Raw genomic sequence first — 20,991 nt, 5'->3', positions numbered from 1 at the left:
AACAAACAAATAAAGTTTTGTATAAAAGATTTGTAGGTTGTTGTGAAAATAATAGTCGGTGAAAGTTGTCTTTTTGAAGGCAGTATTTTTATAAAAACCTTCTAAATTGAAATATTAGGTACATTTAAATTGCGAACGACTGCATAAACAAACTCGCATTTTGTGTAATGTGTGTGTGTATTTGCAGTTTATCATTTTTTTTTTTTTACTTTTTGTGACACTTGTGACGTTTTTACCGACATTTACACCCTAGCCCATGTATGTTATTTATTAGCTCGTGTTGTGGGTGCTAACTGATTAACTACATATAGTTTATATTTATTATAACACCCGGATCACAGCCAACAAGCATGCTCACCACACAAATGTTGACCGTACGGGGAATCGAACCTGAGACCATCAGTTCGGCAGTCCGCCAAGGTGACCATTACGCCAACGAGGTTGTCAAACATGCTACCACTATTTCTCAGAACCGTTCCTCATCAAGAAAAAAAATGGATTCAATGTTACCTGGTTAATTTCAGCCTTGCCGGGCACGAAGTCCCGGTAGGCGACGGAGATGGTGCGCAGGCCGTCGCAGGCCATGGGCTCGATGACCTGCCGCACCAGCCGCTCCTGCATGTCGCGCGTGAACTTCTCCAGCCGGCCCTCGTGACCGTAGATAAATGCGCATCTGGGGGAAATGAAATTTGTTAGGGTACTTCTTACTAGTGCTGCTACTAGATTTTAAAGAGGTTACAGTGTGTATGAACAACTGGAAAATTTCTGAGAAATTGTTTGATGGAAATTTTAAGGGGTATTTGGGAAATCTAACTGATTGTACTGTTGTCAAATATTTTACTTATTGGTGGTTTTAGTAACACATATTTTCCAATGCATAGTAACATGATAAACTGTGCCTAATAAATATGCATTATTGTCCAGAAACGACTAAGAATTTCAATAAAGAGTTCAAAACTTTGACTTGAGTATTTTGACCATAACAACTGGCCAGAATTTACACAACTACAGACTTTGCTTTAATCATGTATTATTTTTAAATACCTATGGGACATTTTATCAAAGTAACAACAATGTACATTCATGAGGTGAATCACATCCTTCAATCTATATAATGAACGTCATGACTTACTTCTTGAGTACAATCTCGGAAGCTCCCTTAGTGTAGAGCCGGTAGCCGCCCTTGTACGGGATGACGGTGGACATGCTCTTGCGCACGGAGTTGAAGGTGTAGACGCGCGTGAAGGACTCCTCGGGGTGGCGCTCGCGCACGGCCTCGTAGCTCTGCCCCAGGTTCACCACGAAGCCCAGCAGGGCGCACTCCGTCTTGTTGCCTACTTGCATCGGGGGACCCGTGGGGTCCAGGCTTGGCTGTGGGGAGAAAATGTTAGTTCGACTTTGCTGCTATTGTAAATAAAAAGGTAACTTTGTGTGTATATATCACATATCATGCTTTAACGCCAAAATTACTGAATTTAAATTTAGTAGAATACATTCTGTTGGGTGAGAAAGAAAACAGGCAACTTTTTATGCGTGTGCGGAAAGTAGTTTCCTCAGGACCTTATTGGAATCAAGCGCACGGTGCATTATCGAATGATTGTGAATTTGCCATTTACTTTACAATTGTATTAACGTTACACAGAATGGGACTCCAGAGAAATTAAACCTCCATTCTTCTAAAAAAAATATGGCAAAGAGTGATCGCCCAAATTTCACGTTATAAATTAGGTATCTTTACAATACATAGCTGTATATTAGGTGTATATTTTCCATAAAGGAATTATTAACATACAATTAACAAAAACTCACCATAATCCTAGACGTAAAGGCAGCATTAACAGAGATCCCCTCGACCATGGTCTCCGCAACCTCCTGGGGTATATCCCTATAGTTAGGGGTGACCTTGCAGAGCTTCTCGCAGATGTAGGACTGCACCACTGTCATGCGGTTGGTGGTGAGGGTGCCGGTCTTGTCGGAGCAGATGGCGGTGGCGTTACCCATTGTCTCGCATGCGTCCAAGTGACGGACTAAGTTGTTGTCTTTCATCATTTTCTGGTGGGAGAGAAAAGGGATTTTTTGAGGCATTTATTTATGAAGATTATTTTATCATTTATAAAAACATAACTTGAGTATACAATTCAAAGAGTGTGTCATTCGCTGAATCGTCCTGATCATCATCACCATTTTTGCATACTTGAGTGATAAAACGCCATCCAAATATAAATGCCCATCGAGCTTTGAGAATGAAGGAATACAAAGTGCACCTGTGTGCACTTTAATATGCCTATCCTTCTCATCTGGCTGATCTCCTGTACAAGAACAGCCGCCGTGACCCAAATCAACCTTGGACGTCATTAAATGGAAGCTTGAGGCTGTCACGAAAATACTTAGAAAGGCCATAATCTGAAACTGCTATCCAAATTTTGATAAATTTCATCTGTCATACAAATCATAATCAAATAAGAAACTATACCCAGCTAAATCCTCACTCACCTTGACAGAATAAGCAAGCGACAGCGTAACAGCGAGGGGCAACCCTTCAGGAACAGCCACCACCAGCACGGTGACACCGATGATGAGATGCTTCACCAGGTTGTTGATGTAGGTGGCCTTCCACGGTTTCTGCTCGATCACGAAGGTGTGCACGCAGAAGTTGATGACCAGGATGATGACGGTAAGAACAGCGATTGTTGAGCCCGCGTAACCGATCTGGAGGGGAGAAAGTTAGGTTAAAAACTGCATAATACATTGGAGGTATTGTAATAAGCTGAATTCGGTAGAGTTATTTATGTATTTGGTTGGTTTGTTAATATAATAATATAATATAATAGAAATAACCCGGAAGTTGTTAATGTTAACCATATTTTGATGGCCTCGTGTTCCGCAATTCAAAAATAATTTATTTCTTCTCGCAAAGTTATTGAAGGAACTACAAATTAATCAACATTTATATAATACATACTGTATCTATGTCAGATTAAGACAATCAACATACAGTACATAAACTTATCCGGAATTGTTGATGCAAGTTCAATATTCTTTCTATAATTTATCAGGTGATCACGCAAGGTTACGTTTGGGAGTAAGTGAGACTTGTCATCATTTCTGGTCTTATGTTTGTTTTTCTCTTATTCCTAAGAAATAAATTATACACACAAGTGACTACTCACTTGTATAGCCAACTTAGTAAGCTTAGCCTGCAGCACCGACTTTTCCTTCTTATGGCTGGTCTCGGCGGGCGGCTTGTCGCTGGTCGCCGCGGGCACGTGGTTGTCGTCAGGCCGCGCATGGTTGCCGTGGCTGTTGCCCGACGCTGGGAGCGTGGCGTCCTCGTCACCTGGTTGTCGCAACCATTGGTTAGGTGGTTGGTTGGTGAAGGGACAATAGCTCTGGTACTGGATTGTGGGTGTGTACACAAATACTGGTTTGGAATTTCATTTTTGTTGGTTTTGAAAAGTAATTTATGTGTAATATATAACTCACTAGCTGCTTAGTGAGGTAATTATTCTTTTCAACTGTCAAATTGAGAATACAAGAAACCATTGAAGCATTCAGTCAACTTGATTTAAAACTTTTGACATCAAAATAAATACTACATATTTTTTTAGACTAACGTAGGTATATGAATTTTATCACCTGGTCATAAAAGGGTATATATTTTATGTTTCTATTGTATTTGTGTAGTACATCTTTTCATTTGAAACACTTTGAGACAGTGATTTATAACCATTTTATATCATTTTTAACTGGAACTCTTTTTCATAACAATGAGATTATAAATCACTTTCTTTCGATCATAAGACAACAATCCAGTAGTAGGGCTATTGACACTTCTAAACATTTTAATTTTGAAAATAAAGCTCAGAATAGAATAGAATTTTACTATGCCAATTGAAAGTTTTACTGTAAATCAGCCTGAAATTAAACGTGATTAAAATATTAATAGTAATATTAGTTATTAAAATATAAACATTTAATAAAAGGCTGTCCAAAAACAAAATTCAGAAAAAGAGCTATTCTGTGAATTAAGAAAAAGTACTTGTTAAAAATATTTCTTTTACTTGTAGTGTCAATGTGCAATATAGGGTGTTTCTTTTTGAAATTAATTCTATCTACAAACTGATTATATTTACCAACCTTCAAAAAAGAGTAGAAAGATCAAGATGCTGAAATATACACTAGGTTAATCAAGAAACACTAAAGGTGTTACTACTGAAGAATGCACTAGGATGCTGTTAAGTGAAAATGGACAATGTATTTATATTATTAAGTACAATATTTTAATAATCATTATTTAAGAACCTACATTTTACCGTCTGGAAAATTAGTAAAAAAATACTTTTTTAATCTACAGTTCTATTACTGTATTAACTAAGAACATACTACTGATATTATCAATAAGTATATGCCTTAAAAGTAGTATGTCGAGTACACTTAAGGACAGATTAATCTACCCACTCCCACAGGTAAGCTCGAAGCCACAAAACTAAGCACCAACACCGTCCTTTTGACACATAAATGATATAATAAAGGCATTTTCTGGCCCTGAGTGTACGGAGGGTAGTTCGTAAAGCGGGGCATAGCAAAGGATGTTACTTACCGGTCAAGCTCTTGCGTTGCGTAGACTTGCGTTGCTGCTTTTTAGCTTCTACTCGCGTCAATTTTTCCAATATCCATCGAATTTTTTATCCAGACAAGCATACACATTTATGACAACGATTGGATAATATTTTGATTATACATCATGCAGTCAACACGACAGTTACACGATGCAGTCAATGTGTATGTTTTTTTATTTAGTTTTTTTATTTGTTTTTGTTTTGTTTAAGAACATTTTTGTTGATCGGCGACATGGAGGTGCGTGCAGCAGGCCGGGGTCGGGGGTGGAGAAAAAAAAGTTGGATGTCATTGTACGGATCACACTATATGTTTGGTTGTGGCACTAAATCTAAGGGGTTTCATGTCAGAAAGTGTTTTAGCATTTGAGATATAAAATAGCAGAAAAATAAGCTGGTTCATTTTCTGGTAACGGAGTGTAACTAAGCTTTTGTTGAAAAGAAAATCTTAAGAATATAAATTGTCATAACTTGACTGATACAATTAGAAATCTCAATTGCTGAAACATAGCGACTAAAATTGCATTTACAAATGTATGCTTTAACGATCATTTTTAATTATAATTTTATGATTCTTCAAAAGAGATTATTTCTTTATTGAGACGGAACAGTAATTTAAGTAATAAACAACATCGATCGTACACAAAATATATGGGAAAAAATAATATTCACTTGAAAACTTTTCATGCTTTCACAATACGTTTCAGGCTATTAGTTAAACATAGAACATAGACAGACAGCGTTCAACAAGACTGAATGGATAAAGACATGAAACTCAAGACAAAAAGAAAATGACAATCCGTATCATCCAGTCGTCAATAAATAAAATAATCTCGCTTTACTTACGAAACTGGCAAAAAAAGAAAATGAAAAAAAAAAAAGCAGCATACTTTCAAAATAATTAATACGACAAAATATAGTACCTTTATCAATGTTACACTTTTCTTTGGCCAAAAGTGTAAATCATACTTTTTACCAATTTCGCTATAATTTTTTGCTCCCATCAAGGGAGGGGGGAGTGCGGTGGCTCAATGACAGGGGGGGGTCATACGTCACTGTTACACTAATGTATGCATCAAGCATTTGGCATACTATGCTCATTTAGCCAAGCAAAAATATACTCTATCGACTTTAAAATAGAGTTCATTTTAAAGCATTTGGAAGCATAAAATCGTCATCTAAATGAGCAAAGTTGCACCGCTAACTATGTTGCGGGGTTTACCTACAACCTTTTTGATGACGTATTTTTTTTAACACGAATTTTAATAAAAACTCATTACACTCAACCCAAAACAGATGACACAAACAAATACCCAGACACACACGGCCGTCACCTGTCATCAAAAAGGTACGTGACTATTGTCTATGCTACGTGAGGCGGCAAACTCTATGGAACTGACCTTTCTTCATCTGCTTGATTTCCTTCTCTTGCTTGTCGACGGCGGCGCCGAGGAGAGTGAAAATGATACCAGCTTGGGAGTTCACGCCGACCGCTGTTACTAGCATTTTGCCGGAACCTGGAATATTCGGGAGGACAATGTAATCTGCTGCTTGGGCAAGCGTGTAGGGGCTCTAGGCACCTGGTGGCGTTTGCGGGGTATTCTTGCTTAAAAAGCTTTCTTGATTGCTATGGCCGGATTAGGAGACGAGAAGATTATGGTTGCCTTAAAATGAGATATGCATTCGCCATTGAGTGCACTTAAATTTTTGCTGATCAGTGCAGCTGCGAATAAGTCTCAATCTCTAGTTTTTCTTTATATTTAACGATGATATTGAAAATACTAGAAAAATATTACTTTAAGCAAGAGAACCTACCTTCCATAACGTGTGTACCGGATAGCACCATTGGATCAAACGATTCACCCTTTTTGACATGGTCCGATTCGCCAGTCAGCGAGGATTCATCCACCTGAAATGTTACAAGCATGTCTTTTAAATACACTTCTATGATTATAATTAATATTTACTTGTACAGCTAATAAGTATATTTCTCTCTTTACTAAGAATTATTTTGTACTTTTTTTCATGATTGTCAGTTTCTATGCCTAAAATCAGTAAGGTTTTTTGTCAGAGATAGATAAGTATTGAATATTTTCTTTTCGTCTTGATTTTTTAAGCTCCAGACTAGTTCTTAATACTCTTAATACTAGATTAACAAGATCTCATGAAAGCTCCCTGTGATTTTAAATGATCGTCCATGCCAATCTGACCTAAATATAATGAATTATGTAATAACTTCAAGTCAAATAGATCTTACATTCTTTACTAGTCATTTCATTACTTTTCTGCACACAAACATGATATCTCAAGAATGTCTTAAGCAAACCATCTGATATGACATACATAATGACCGCTAAACCGGCACTCGAATTAAATACATAATACTTAATAATAATGAAATAAAAGATAAAAATACCGCAACTAGAGCCTTATCTATATGCGTATCTTAAAAACGTGCTTATCGGATCAATCTAGGTTTGCTAATGACGCAAATCGTTTAATTACTATCCTGCTTTATAGGATTCAAATTACAGACATTTCTTTGAATTATTCAGTACTTCAATATAAGTGGAATCACCTAAGTTAGGCTTTAAGTGTGTGTGAGATAATTTTCACACTATGTCTGATACGAATCTGTAGACATGTATGATACGAGGTAACTTTCTTTATAAGAATTTACATATCATCATCATCATCATCAGCCTATCGCAGTCCACTGCTGGACATAGGCCTCTCCAAGTGCACGCCACTGAGATCGAATATAGTAATATGTAATGTCTACATTTCATTGTTTCGAATTTGAATACTCTAATTAGTAATTGAGGAAAAAGTGCCTTTGCATTCGGTATATAAGTATTATTATAGAAAAGTTTTATAAACCCACATGACCACTTGTATTTTCGATTTTCATATGCATGTGTGTCTCTCAAAGCCATTGATAACTTTCGTCACGATGTTATACATAGTTTCAGTATTTAGTGTACATTGTGACAAACTAGAAAGACAGTATGAATAAGCTTTATTTGATTAGTGATCTACCTAATAGTTAACACGTGTATCTTATCTATTTCCTGACTAGTAACATCTATGCCTATGAGGATAGGAAAGGTAACTAATAGGTGTTACTACTTAACTATTTGAATTGCTGAAAGTAAGACCCATGTATCTCTTCTTTTTTAACGACGTCAAATGACCCCTCCCGCTGTGGGTTAGCAGCGGTGAGGGAGTATCAGACTCTTACTGACTAAAAACTGTCGTGTTCCGTCGTAGGCTTTTTATGTACCAGGGCCGCGGTAACTCTTTCGAACAATCCCGCAGCCCCGGCAGGCCTTAGCCGTGCTGGCACCCATGTATCTCCTTAATCAGACTTTCATTTTTAAGAACCTAATTCAAGAGATCTAATGACAATATTGACCCCCAACATAAAATTATTCAGATAACTCAATAGTACTTTTTCATACATTTTTTAACGCAAACATTTTAATAAATATAATACCAACGACGTAACAACGGATAACCCAATAACGCGTTATCAATATTTGATCACTAAGGCATTCAGTTATCAATTGACGCATGTTGTATCAATACTTACAAATCAGATAGGGCAAACAACTACCTGACTATTAGTTCGGTTACTGACATTTTGAGTTAACTGGGGTTGCTAAACAGCTGTTTTTGACACATGTTTTTTTTTTTTGGGCTAAGATACGATCAGTGTTGGTTAGGTTAAGCTGTAACTGCAAACAGGTTGTGAATGCGTCACCCTTTTTTTTATCGACAACGCAACGCATAATTTGTCCCGACGCCTGATACACAGCCGTATATTGACAACGGATACGTTAAAACGTGGAGTAACTTTACTCGTTCGAAGTTACCTAATCAAGAGGTATGAACAAAACACTACCGCTAATATACTCTTTCTCTTTCCTGCTGTGTATCCCACATGGTGATGGGGTCAGCTTTCCAAATATTTCTTCTCCTCTCTATGACGTCACTCTCGGACACCTGGCACTGGCACTCTTTCATATCTTTCACCACTACATCTCAGCAACTACTTTTAGGGCGGTCTCTAGATCTTCGACCGGGATGAAGAGGTAAACTATCAATCATATGCATAGAGTCAAATAACCAACTTCAGAGAAGCACAGTTATTTAACAAGAACTTTTACCTAGCTACTTTAAGACAGCTCACCTTCAAGTCATTGCTCTGCAGCAGTATACCATCAGCGGGCAGCAGGTCACCATACTTGATCTGACATATGTCTCCACAGACGATCTCGCTTATAGGCACCTGCTTCACCTCGCTGCCCCGGATTACTGCGAACTTGTGCTCGCCTTCTATCCGAGACTGGAGCCCTCTGGAATTGGATATGGTACAAATTAGGACATGGTATAAGTAGGCAACAAAACATGGGAACATATTTAACTGTATGACCCCATAACTATACAGGAAAAAGTCTTTAGAAGATGGAATGAAATGTGTAAACTCCATAATGACATAGGAATAGATCGATTATTTTAGGTATCGAAACTCAAATAAGACAACAAATATTCTAACATTCAAAAAATATTAAAAAACGGTCGATATGTAGAAACCTTAAAACATTATACTATTCAATTCATTGAGTGTTCAAGACACTTTGTAACCATTCATTAGACGTACAAACTTTTTTAAGTGATTAAGGATTGTACGTATTGATAATAGTTTCATAGTTATTCTTTGAAGGTTATTGAAAAGAGAAATTGTCGGTACATACCTGAATTGCCTTTCTTTCGTATAATCGTTGAATGCAGTAACTATAACGACGACTATGACTGATATTAAGATCGCTAGACCTTCGATCCATTGATAGTGACCTTCCTCTTCGTCGAGATGAGCTGGAAATTATTACGAGTATAATTAAAAACCTCATTAAAATATGTCGCTTCACTTTTACTTGAGAAATGATGAGGAGAATTTTTTTGATTAAAGTAGATATACAGATACATACATAAAATACAATAAAATTAGATTTTAAAGGTAATAGACAATTATCCAATTTATTTAATATTTATTTTTGTAAATTAGATATTTATTTTATTTTGTTTAATTAATTTATCTCAATCAACGCGTTAGCCGGCCGGAGATGCAACGTATACTATTTTCTTAACCTCAGACCGTCTTACCACAAAAAGTTTTAAACGTCAGTTTATGCCTTGTCTAAAAAAATGTCAAATTATGACGTTGACATATGGTTCATTTTGCAGCCAAAATTTTATTAGACAAGTGTAAAACAGGGGTTAAAGTTTTTGTAGTAAGGCAAAGAAGATTTAAAATTACTTCTTAAATTAACTTCGTTGTGTCTATAACCCAAGATTAATGTTTCAATCAAGAGAAAGTGTCAAGTTGCTGATAATGAGTGTAAAATTCATGAACACATTGCAGCTCAATGAATTTCAAATGAGTGAAGGAAAACAGGTTTCCGGCCGCCTACCGGTTTAATTGATTATGCCACGGCATCGTTCAATTAAAACACCCTTTTTTATTTTTTCATACACAATTGTTTGTTATTCGATATGTTTTAAAATTGCTGAAATAAATGGACAGCAATAGCTTAAACACTCGAGGTCAATTAAAACGGGTCAGTTTTACAAAAATAAAATTCACAATTTCGGAGGTACAAAGACACTTCGGAAATGGTTTCAATAAATTGCTTTTGATCATGAAATGGTATATTTTAATGAACCCAAATTAATTGCTGTCGAATGTTAATTTATTTTGTACTGCTTCAATCAGTCGTGAAAACATGTCAGCATTTATGATTTATTATTTCATTTCATACGATCCAAAAATGCACTTTGGAATTGATGGATCCCATGACATTTATCTTGTTTAATTAATCATAACTGCTAACGTTATTTGAAAAGTTTAAGCTTTCAGTATGTTAGGATATAAATAGATTTTCATTGGTTGTTGTGAAGCGAATAGATACTATAAGCATTTTTGAGAGTAGCTTCAGGATTTTTTTTTGCATTTTAGCTTGAAGTATTGTGTATAGCTTACAATATATTAGTATAAATATTTTTATAGTAAGCTTATAGCAGGACATTTTGCGAAGCGGTACAATTAATTTTACTCTCAAAAACAATGAATTTAAGTCAGTTCCGAAGTCTCTGTAATATTAATTCAAACTGACTCAATTTCAATGCTCTTGAGTGTAAATAACTTTTATTTATTAATAGACAATTTTAAAGTTTAATTTTTAGAGATGCGACACTTATTAAATTAAAAAGAATTTTTGACATTGCTTAATTAGAAATAGAGAGAAACACTTATAACATTGATTACCATTCAGTAAACAATAAATCATCACACGAGACCTTATAGCACTCCATCTAGACACACATGAGAGTACAATCACACTACAAGAGAGAGAGATAGAGAATAGAGAAGAAGTGTTGGAAATAGAGGGTAGACAACATAAACTGGATCAGGTGGAATACAGTGAGGCATTCAATTTGATAGTAGCCGTAATATTCATTGGACGACTAATCGTTGATATTGTAGGTAATGCTAATATCGTTTAAGACGAAGATCTTGTACATACTACAAATTCGGTTCATTGTGACAATCTAAATTTACCACACAGTACTAATGATTTGAGAGCTGTGAATGGACTTAACAATAATTTAGACTGTACTAATAATATAGAAGTATTCTTTGTATATTTCATATTTCGCATATTTCATAAGCTTCTTAAAATGTATGTTGCAAAGCAGGGGCTGACGCTTCATAAAAGCTGAGGATTAACGTGTCACAATTTTTAATCTACATCTGACGCTGAAACCTGAACAATGAACTCGGCTTTTAATCTTTAATATTATTTAAATATGAAACAATGTCAACGAAAACCTCATCAAAAATATCGATACCATTGAATTTTGAATTAAGAATTCCGACCATTCCACACAGAATTTGCTGAAATATGTACGTGATATTTGAATTGGTTGGGAACCGTTTCTCGCTGTGCAATTATGTAGATTCATTTCAGTTCATTGAATTGAATTCAATGGAATTCAGGTCTATCTTCACAATATCGGGCGAATACATTTGTAGCTGTAACGTCATTTTCATCATCATCATCAATTGTAGTATTTCTTCACTCTACTTATCTTTCTGCTATGATTTGTCCAAAATTTTGAAAGTACCACATGATATTGCCTGTAACCACGTGTGAACACAAACTAGCAAGCAGACAGACAAACCTACGGGGTCGGACAGGGTTACCAAGGTGCATTCTACAATGTGGTACTCAAGATGTGCGCAACTAAATCAATAACATGCCCCATTAGTGCAGTCATTGAAGCATTATTGCTACGATTTTTTTTACTGTGAACCGATTTGCATGAAATTTTGGAATTAGGTTCATCTTACCCTTAACTTCAAAAGTGAATATGATTTGAACTCCGCCACCCCCCCTGGGGGTGGTTGACACCCCTTCTTTGGGGTGAATATTTTTTTTGCAAAATAACCTCGGATATCGATAGAAGACCTAATTTTAAGCTAAAGTTGTCTTTAATTTAAAAAAAAAAACCAATATTTTTCAAGTTATTGGCAATTGAAAATTCGCAATTTTTTCACGTTTTTCATCGGTTTTTTGCAAATATCTCCAAAAATATAGGTTTTATCGAAAATTTATAAAGAACAAAATTGTGGCAGGTAAAACAACGAACAATTTGTTTTTTTTATAAAAGGTCCTAAGTGCAATATTAAGCTAGATATTAAAGATCAAAGCCGTTTTTTATTTTGTCTGAAATTTAATCGTTGTGGTCAATGCCATGTAGCGGCGAGTAGATGCATTTTATGCATTCGAATACAAATGGGTTTTGTAGTGCTTGAAATAAGCTTTAAGATGAGTACTATTAAAAGTCTTTTGCACGTAAAATAAGTGAGCTGTATTGCAAATAAGGGGAGCATCTTATATTTTTTCTTTTAAATCAATGGGTTTCATAAGTGCCATTTCCACCAAAATTAAAATTAATCGTATTCCGCCTAGGATTAACTTTATTATGAAGAGTTTGATAGATAGTATCAGTTTGGCTGCTTCAGGACAGATATTTTTCAAAAAAGTCACGATTAACGAAAAGAACAAAATTTCAAATTAAAGAAAAACCCACTTGTTTTTCATAATATCTCAAAAATTACGACAGATACGTATAAAAGTGTACTGATAAAAAAATTTGGTATTTTTCTGACAAACAATTTGGTTTGTTTGCTTTTTCTGTCGAACAAAAATTGACGGAGATATGATTGTTTAAAGAGCGCGTGGCAGCGCAATCACAGCCTCTCTTAAGCACTTTAACCCTTCACCGTTTTAGAAAAAAGTTCTTTACTATATATTGCAATTATGGATGTTGTAGCTCTCTTAATTACTTTTACAGTGGTTTTTTATAAATTGTGATAGCATGAAAATTGAAGGAGTTACGGTCCAAAAACTTTTTCTACTTAGTAACTGAAAACTTCGGAGTGTCAATATTTGGAGCAATGTGAAAGTAGGCAGTATAATAAAGAGTCACAACTATTGTAATGTGTATATATGTCACCGGAAAATAATAAAACTGGTAAATTGATCAACTTACTAAAATAATAGATGGCATAAACTACGTCGATTAAATTTCAGACAAAATAAAAAACGGCTTTGATCTTTAATACCTAGCTTAATATTGCACTTAGGACCTTTTATAAAAAAAAAACAAATTGTTCGTTGTTTTACCTGCTACAATTTTGTTCTTTATAAATTTTCGATAACACCTATATTTTTGGAGATATTTGCAAAAAACCGATGAAAAACGTGAAAAATTGGGAATTTTCAATTGCCAATAACTTGAAAAGTATTGGATTTTTTTTTAAATTTTAAAGACAACTTTAGCTTAAAATTAGGTCTTCTATCGATATCCGAGATTATTTTGCAAAAAAAATATTCACCCCAAAGAAGGGGTGTCAACCCCCCCCAGGGGGGGTGGCGGAGTTCAAATCATATTCACTTTTGAAGTTAAGGGTAAGATGAACCTAATACCAAAATTTCATGCAAATCGGTTCACAGTAAAAAAATTCGGAGGTTAGACCGTATTTTTCGCTTCAATGACTGCACTACATTACCATGGTCTATGGTGACCGTATTATAAGGTCTTATATCGAAATTTTGGAATAGAAACTGCTTTTCATAGTCGAAGCAAGCGAAATTAAACTGTAGATCTCTTTATCACTCGCATTTTCAATTCGCGTTTTACAGTACAATAATAGGTACAGTTGATTTCCGTTGTTCGACTAGTAAACGCAGCATGTATAATTTTAGATAATCATTTGATCAAGATGCAAAAAAGTCATAGTATTTAGTGCCAATTCACGTTATAGTGCTGATATTTTATCGTTTTAAATACATGTTTTTTTATAATTCCCAGTATTTGACTCTGTGATAAAAATAAACATATTGATACCAGCACTATGAGTCGTGTAACAGTAAACCATGATACAGAAACAGACATAAAAATATCCGAACACAGACATTTAGTACCACAACAAAGTATCGATTTAGTTGCAAGTGTCGTGAAAAGGAATTTTTGTTCTTATGCTGGGTGCTGATCACCGGGTCAACGAAAGTCTACAACGTGTTTTCACGAGCTTTCCTTTACTCAGTGCTCCGCTTTCGCGACCAGAATGGAAGTAAAGGTTGTCGCTTTCGTTACGCCAGTGTGCACCCAGATTTATAATCTATAGGTTCGCCAATTGTACTCGAGTACCTACATAGCGCTAACAAAGAACAACCGTGTTATTTCTAATCACATAATCTTACCAGGATCGTCTAATGTGTCCATATTGATATTGAAAAGAAAAAAATACATTAATTAATATAAATTACCTTAGTCTACGGTGGCTACAATACTTATCGTTTCATGCTATTCTGTTGTAGCAAGAAGAGCTAAAGTTCCATGTTTCTTACAATTCCTGTATAGTCCCAAAATATATGTAGATGATCCTACAATTACATTCTAAATTTCGAGAACATTGCCAATTACAGTAAGCGTTTTCTTAATCCATAGGTTCTGGAGACTTGGTCATGAATTCACCAACATAGCTTAGAAGCTTTTGCAAGGCTATGTACACACATGGACAACATCAAACGTCTACAACAATAGTATCGTGTCCAAGTTTGCATGAGACTCACGCGTAAAACCCCGCAAAAAGGGCCCTGAATAATTCAGAACGAGCACATGGGTCTTCGCGATCGATCGCAACCTTTCCATGGTATCTTATGGTGACAGTTACCGGAATGATTTTATGGGACTATGAGAATTGTGTATGTTACAGAACTGGGCTTAACATTTACATGGTTATCAACAGCATGCTAAATTGGGGGATGAATAAAATTTCGCAACCTTTCCAAAAAGGCCTACACTCAAGAATCGATGGTTGTGGTTATAGAACTTACCAACATCAGAAGGGTCATCTGCCGGTTTGTAGAAACTCAACCCTAAGGAGACCACGGCTGCCACCTCTAGGATAATGAGGGTCACGTCTTGAAGGGCCTCCCAGACTAACGTGAGGAACGTCTTGGGGGGCTTTGGTGGGATCAGGTTTGAGCCGAACACTTCGCGCCTGTGCTGCAGGTCTGCTTTCGAACCGCTAAGACCTGGAGACAAAGAAAAAGAGAACATTAGTTTGTGTCATTCGTCAGCGTCATGTCGTCTTATGAACATAGAGAGCAAGACATCTAAAATAGTTAACAATTTTACTAAGATGCAAACCAGATTGAAAATAAATATAAGGATCAAATTGATTTTCATTTAACTTCAATAACGTCTTTAGTTTTTACTACACACCGAATGATTGCCATAAAACCAAACGCAAAGTAAAACTATGACAAAACATGGCCGAAGCTAACAAAACATGTCGAACAAAAACGTCTGTTTCTTTAATTAGATAAACAAACACTTAGAGATCTTTGAATACGTTTGAAGTTTACACTGCTACTACATCTGACGTAGTTTGATTATTTCGTTTCAATTCATGTATCGATATAGAACATCTCTAGGTATCGAGAATCGGCATTTTCGATTACATTTAATTGTGTGACGTCAATATTTTAAGACGTTTTCTTGGGAAGTCGGCTGAATATCGTATTCCAAAAATCACAAATTCAGCTTAAACCCGTAAAACCGTTAATGTAAGACCTATTTTTGTTCCAGCAAAAAAATATAATCGTAAAATTCGTAAAGCCGAAACAGTAAGCAATGGACGATATAAAGCGACGTATACCTTTCCATTCATATTGGATGAGCATGAACAGTCATGCGATAACGGGCGAACTACCCACGCTACGCTCGTAATAAAATTTATATTTCACAATGAAACTGTTGATTGGGGAAACGAGCCTTTATATTATTTAAGGCGATTCGTCTCATAAAAATGTCATTTTATGTGAGCCTGCGGAAAAATGGCTGTAGCTAGAATATTTGTACCAATAATGTTGATGAAAGTAATACCTTTCCATGAGATGAAACTAATAGTTCCTCTGGGAGATGGAATGCAAGAGGTAGATAAACTACCGCAGATTCATACAAGAATGTGCATAAATACGACACATAAACTACATTAGCCAATACCTTTGTAAAAACAACTACTAAACCATTAACGCTTAATAAATAACCCCAAGAAAATTCCTAACTACGTAATAAAAATAAATAAAAGCTACATTTCAGTTAAAATGTGTCTGAAAATAAATATAAAGCAAAGGAAACTCCACGTCGGGTCTAAGGAAACCAGCCATCATTATGCTGCCTCGTACAACAAAAAGCAATGAAGTTAGCATTCATTAACAAAAAGAAACAAAACATTCCGGTATAAGGATTACATGTTAATGAAGCAAAAACGCTCCTCGTTTCTTAGAAAAAAGAAGCTGAAAATAATTTGATAGCTTCATCGTGAAACTTCAACGAAGATTGCATAGTTGCTAAATATTCATGTAGCCGGATAGAATCGTAGTCTCTCGCTAAAATATGAGACTTCTCAAAGCTTTCTTCATTTCAGTTAAGTCAACAAGCCTTCTTTGCGAAGTCAGTACCTCTATTCATTACTTCACTTTTTCGTCTTGCTTTAAGTAAATAAAACCAACTTTCAAAACTTATTTTAAGAGTGCGGTTGTAAGAAAATAATTAATTTCCTTGAGCTCTTCTTCGCGCACTTTTTCCATTTCTGTCAATCATATCAATCTCGATAGTATGCGCATCAATCTGGTTGATTAATTGTGTATAAGTTTGGGATAGAGCATCGACCTCAGTTACATTGGCGCACATAAATATATTAACGAACGATGTTACTACGAGTCTGAACTACTTATAACTTTTTACGATGAACTCTATGAGATGTTGTATAAATAAAAAATAAATATTTTGTTTATGCTTAAGAGGATTTTAGTGATTGGGAGTGGCGTGGAGAGAATCGACTGCGCAGGCATGCGGAATTAACGCATCTCTATTTTTATGATGATATCTACATCCTCCCAGCCACACGGTCTCACGATAAGGCCTGTAATCCACGTATTTTACGCCAACATTTTTCAATCCGGGGTATCTACTTCCTTCTCTGTTAAATTTGTGAATTTATTAGGTGGCGCTTCTTGCGAAATGCTCGCTGACACGGCGGGTTCCGACCTTCTATGAATATTTATCATGGAGTCCTTAGGGACCGCCTTAGCGGATTGAGCGATGGAAATAATTTCGCTAAAGCTGGAGAATGAAGACTTTTTATGATTACTTATTAAGCAATTTAAAATGGGATGAGATTAGGGGCAATTGTTAGGGGATTCGGTCTGAATTATTGATCACAATTTGTCGATAGACTGTCGGTTTTCACGTCGATATGATTGGTAGCTTAATATCATTCTTTGAATCACGTGGTTAGGTTAATATGACTGAAATAACAAACAACTAGGTAAGGAAACGATAGTGATACAATTTTACTATGAAATTTTCCTGAATAATTGGGTCAAACCTACCTGACTAATGTGGTTTTCCTAACCGAAGCACCAAAAACCAATTCTAAAGCCGCAATTGCTCATCGAAATAATAAGCCTTTTGTTAACAATGAAAAGTTCAAAGTTCCGATAAAAGAAACATATGGCAGTCAAATAATTGTTATTATATTCAAGATAAACTTCGGCCTCCCCTTTCCAAATTGTTCACTGAATTGGTTCTAGTAATTTGCCAAATAAATTTACCCCAAGAGACGAAATAAAAAGCGAAATTTGTTTGTTTTTTTCAGGACATTACTTGGTAAATAAGGGGAGAGAAAATGGCGGCGACCGCTTTCGTAGCGACATCCGTTTTTAACAGTTTTCTTACAATTGATGTGACGTTTGTTGAACTTTTGTGTTTAGAAATGAGCTGCCAAGTTTGTAATTAATTTATTTCTTGATAGCATTTGTTGCTAAGGGGACAATAAATATTGTGTTCCTATTTTCCTATGTTACTTTTACAAAAATAAGGAGGTTCTCAATTCAGCCTAAAAAGCGGTATTTAAACAATTTTTAAATACTCAGAAGTCATTGTCACAACGTTGTCAATTACACATTATCAAGACTTCGCTTGATAATGTGTTAGGGTGCGTCCACATCTGGCGAATGCGCCGCGAATGCGCAGCACGCGAGCCGATCGCGAGCTGTCCGCGAGCTGCGCGCGTGCATTTTTGTTCGTGCGCCGCTTCTGCGCCGCCCGCGCGCAGCTCGCGCGCGACCTAAGCGCCGCACGCGAGCGGCGCGCAGGCGGCGCGCGACGTCTGCCATCTTCGGTAGTACTGAGCCAATATACGGAACTGTAAGGGCGAGAACTGATTGCGCGCAGATCGCGCGCCGCTCGCGCGCTCTATACGAGCCTTGCGTGAGTTGCGCTAAAGAGGCGCACCGAACTATTGCAGTGACTGCACGCGCGCAGCTCGCGGACAGCTCGCGATCGGCTCGCGTGCTGCGCATTCGCGGCGCATTCGCCAGATGTGGACGCACCCTAAAATGAAGCAGCGGAAAGCGATAAAACGGAAATTCATTCAGTGTGACATTTTGGAAATGTCAACGTGTGAAGGAAAATTATAGATACTTAGACTTCTTCATCATTGTCATTTTAAATATGTCCATAGTTCCTGCTTTAAAATCATCACAATTTCTTCTTGTCTCCAAAAAAAGTTACTAAGTTCATATTCGGGTCTACTATTTCTTCAGTTTTTTTTGGTTCAATGTATCTTGATCCTTACTCGACTGTATAGAAATATAACACAGCTTAAAAACGCATAGAGAAAATGATGTAATGTTTGCCCATGTATGATGAATATTAATTGTCAAGGCGAATTGTTTGCTATAGCTCGTTTGTCTTATGAAAAGGCTGTCAGGTAAACGATAAATCTTTACTCATGGCTTTCGCGCATCAAATTAGGCGACGGCTAAATTAAGTAGGTTGTTTCTTCTTCCGTTTATAAAACTGGAAAACTGCTATATCCCTTAGTATAAATGAAAAAATAATCGTAGGGACATAAATCAGGGGAAGCAACCCAAAATCTCTTTCCGTCATCGCCATGGGATTTGGCAACTGGAAATGTAAAACGAGCATCGGATAATGTTTTCCTTTTATCCCCATAAAGTGTCGTGACCTGCATCAAATTGTTTGGACATACAGTTTAATCACGTCGTTACTCTTATTTTAGAAGCTCTTGTGTAAACTGTACCAGAAACAATAATGTGAGAACATTGTTTGTTGGTCCGTTACAGCTTGCTAATCTTGGACTGAGGAGTTAAACTGAGAGATTTTCGCAGAAAACGTGTTCACTGATCAGAATTTCGATGCACATTTCCTATTGCATTTAACTAGAGTAATTTAACAAGCCATCTGTTGTTGACGGGGCACTCAAGGGAACAAACCGTGATCAAAATGTTTGCTTGCGTCTATCTAACAACTGACATATCGTAGCACAATGTTAATGGGTAGATCGTGTAAACATTCAGCTAACAGACTGAAATCAGCTTACGAGATAATGGGGTATAGACAGAAATTGGCATTGTGCTATTCTGCATAGAAGTTGACAAGTTAGACAGGTCGTACCTTGACCTAGAAATCTCATTATTATTAAAGATTTAGCAGTATAATAGAACAATATTTCTCTTAAGACATTGTTGCGTATTTTCCTACCGAAAAGCCCGTGAAATATAAGTTTATAAATGAACGAACAGCTGCATATGTAACCGGAAGGCCGGAACGTCTGTCGATAATCGTAAAATATTGAAGTGGAGTCAACGTACCGACACCAAGAACTCATGTTAATGTTACGTGTTCGCGTTATACCTTCAAATGTTAACCTTACATATTGATTTTCGTTATTTACTTTGGACTGAGGATACTTGAGCATGTTGATTAGCAAATGGATTCCTTTGGATAAAAAATACATTTGCATAACTGTGTATTTGTTTGAAATACCGTTCTTATGAGTTTTTTGAACGATATATCTGATACATTTTGACGATTATCACATAAGTCTTTAGTTACATATTTTGCTTGATCTTATCCTACTTTATTTATCTTTGCTTAGCTTATTTCAAAGTTTTAGAATTATCCCTTTCTCCTTAAGCATTGGTACAATCACACTATTCGCAATTATTTTACTCCCAAATTAAACATGATTAGGTACGTCAGAATACAACATACCCCATTTAGTCCCAGAATATACCAATAAACAGTAACATGGGGGTTTAGGAGTACTATTACGAGGTACTAATAGTGGATTAGAAGCAGTAATGAGTATTCCCTCCCCCTAGCCTTTATTAGTTGCGTGGCGTGGCGTTGCTGATTATTACGGTAATTTCCGTGTTACCTGGCAATAATATGGAGTTTAGGTAATTAGATTGCTTTTGCTTTGGGGTTATTTTTGAATTGTGTTAGGTTAACAATTGTTTTGTTCGGATTGTTGATAGATTTTTTGACCATTCAATTACCACTGTACTCACTTATAGTCAGGCTAACTTATTATGTAACGGTGAGTGATATTTCATTTTGGTTTATCATCTGTGATAGTTTAAACTATATTTTAATCTTAGATCAATCCAATTTGATAAGAATTCAATATTATATCAATTTAGGTCGACTTGTGATAATTTTATATTTTTATCATAATGATTACAAGGAACAATTATTGGAAGCTTGGGATAATTTTAATTCATAGATTAACAAGTTACATAATCGTATTATCTTTTTACAAGGATGTAAAAATTGAAAATTTATTTTACATTTTCATGGTTCAAAGGTAACTCTATACGCCCACAAAATATAAACATTTCTGTTCCTTTCAAGTTTCATAAAA

The 20,991-nt window shown here is 36.0% G+C and overlaps 1 protein-coding gene across 10 annotated transcripts in view; it reads right to left on the bottom strand.

Annotated features, from left to right (window-relative positions):
- LOC124642833 (plasma membrane calcium-transporting ATPase 2) overlaps window positions 1–20,991 on the bottom strand; it is a 158,932-nt gene that overhangs the window by 21,186 nt on the left and 116,755 nt on the right. For 6 of the 10 annotated variants that reach the window (XM_047181562.1, XM_047181561.1, XM_047181560.1 and 3 more), the window contains 12 exons: window positions 15,086–15,286; window positions 14,450–14,458; window positions 9,374–9,494; window positions 8,809–8,974; window positions 6,432–6,525; window positions 6,017–6,133; window positions 4,601–4,648; window positions 3,171–3,337; window positions 2,494–2,709; window positions 1,810–2,052; window positions 1,133–1,371; window positions 511–673 (listed from right to left, as the gene is read on the bottom strand). In XM_047181562.1, coding sequence (XP_047037518.1) covers window positions 511–673; window positions 1,133–1,371; window positions 1,810–2,052; window positions 2,494–2,709; window positions 3,171–3,337; window positions 4,601–4,648; window positions 6,017–6,133; window positions 6,432–6,525; window positions 8,809–8,974; window positions 9,374–9,494; window positions 14,450–14,458; window positions 15,086–15,286 — 1,784 coding nt within the window. The remainder of the gene's footprint in view (window positions 1–510; window positions 674–1,132; window positions 1,372–1,809; window positions 2,053–2,493; window positions 2,710–3,170; window positions 3,338–4,600; window positions 4,649–6,016; window positions 6,134–6,431; window positions 6,526–8,808; window positions 8,975–9,373; window positions 9,495–14,449; window positions 14,459–15,085; window positions 15,287–20,991) is intronic. The other 4 variants (XM_047181564.1, XM_047181567.1, XM_047181565.1 and 1 more) reach the window with 2 other exon arrangements.

This window comes from Helicoverpa zea, chromosome 25 (assembly GCF_022581195.2).
Source record: "Helicoverpa zea isolate HzStark_Cry1AcR chromosome 25, ilHelZeax1.1, whole genome shotgun sequence".
Lineage (NCBI taxonomy): Eukaryota > Metazoa > Arthropoda > Insecta > Lepidoptera > Noctuidae > Helicoverpa > Helicoverpa zea.
This window is presented reverse-complemented; position numbering and strand designations above follow the sequence as displayed.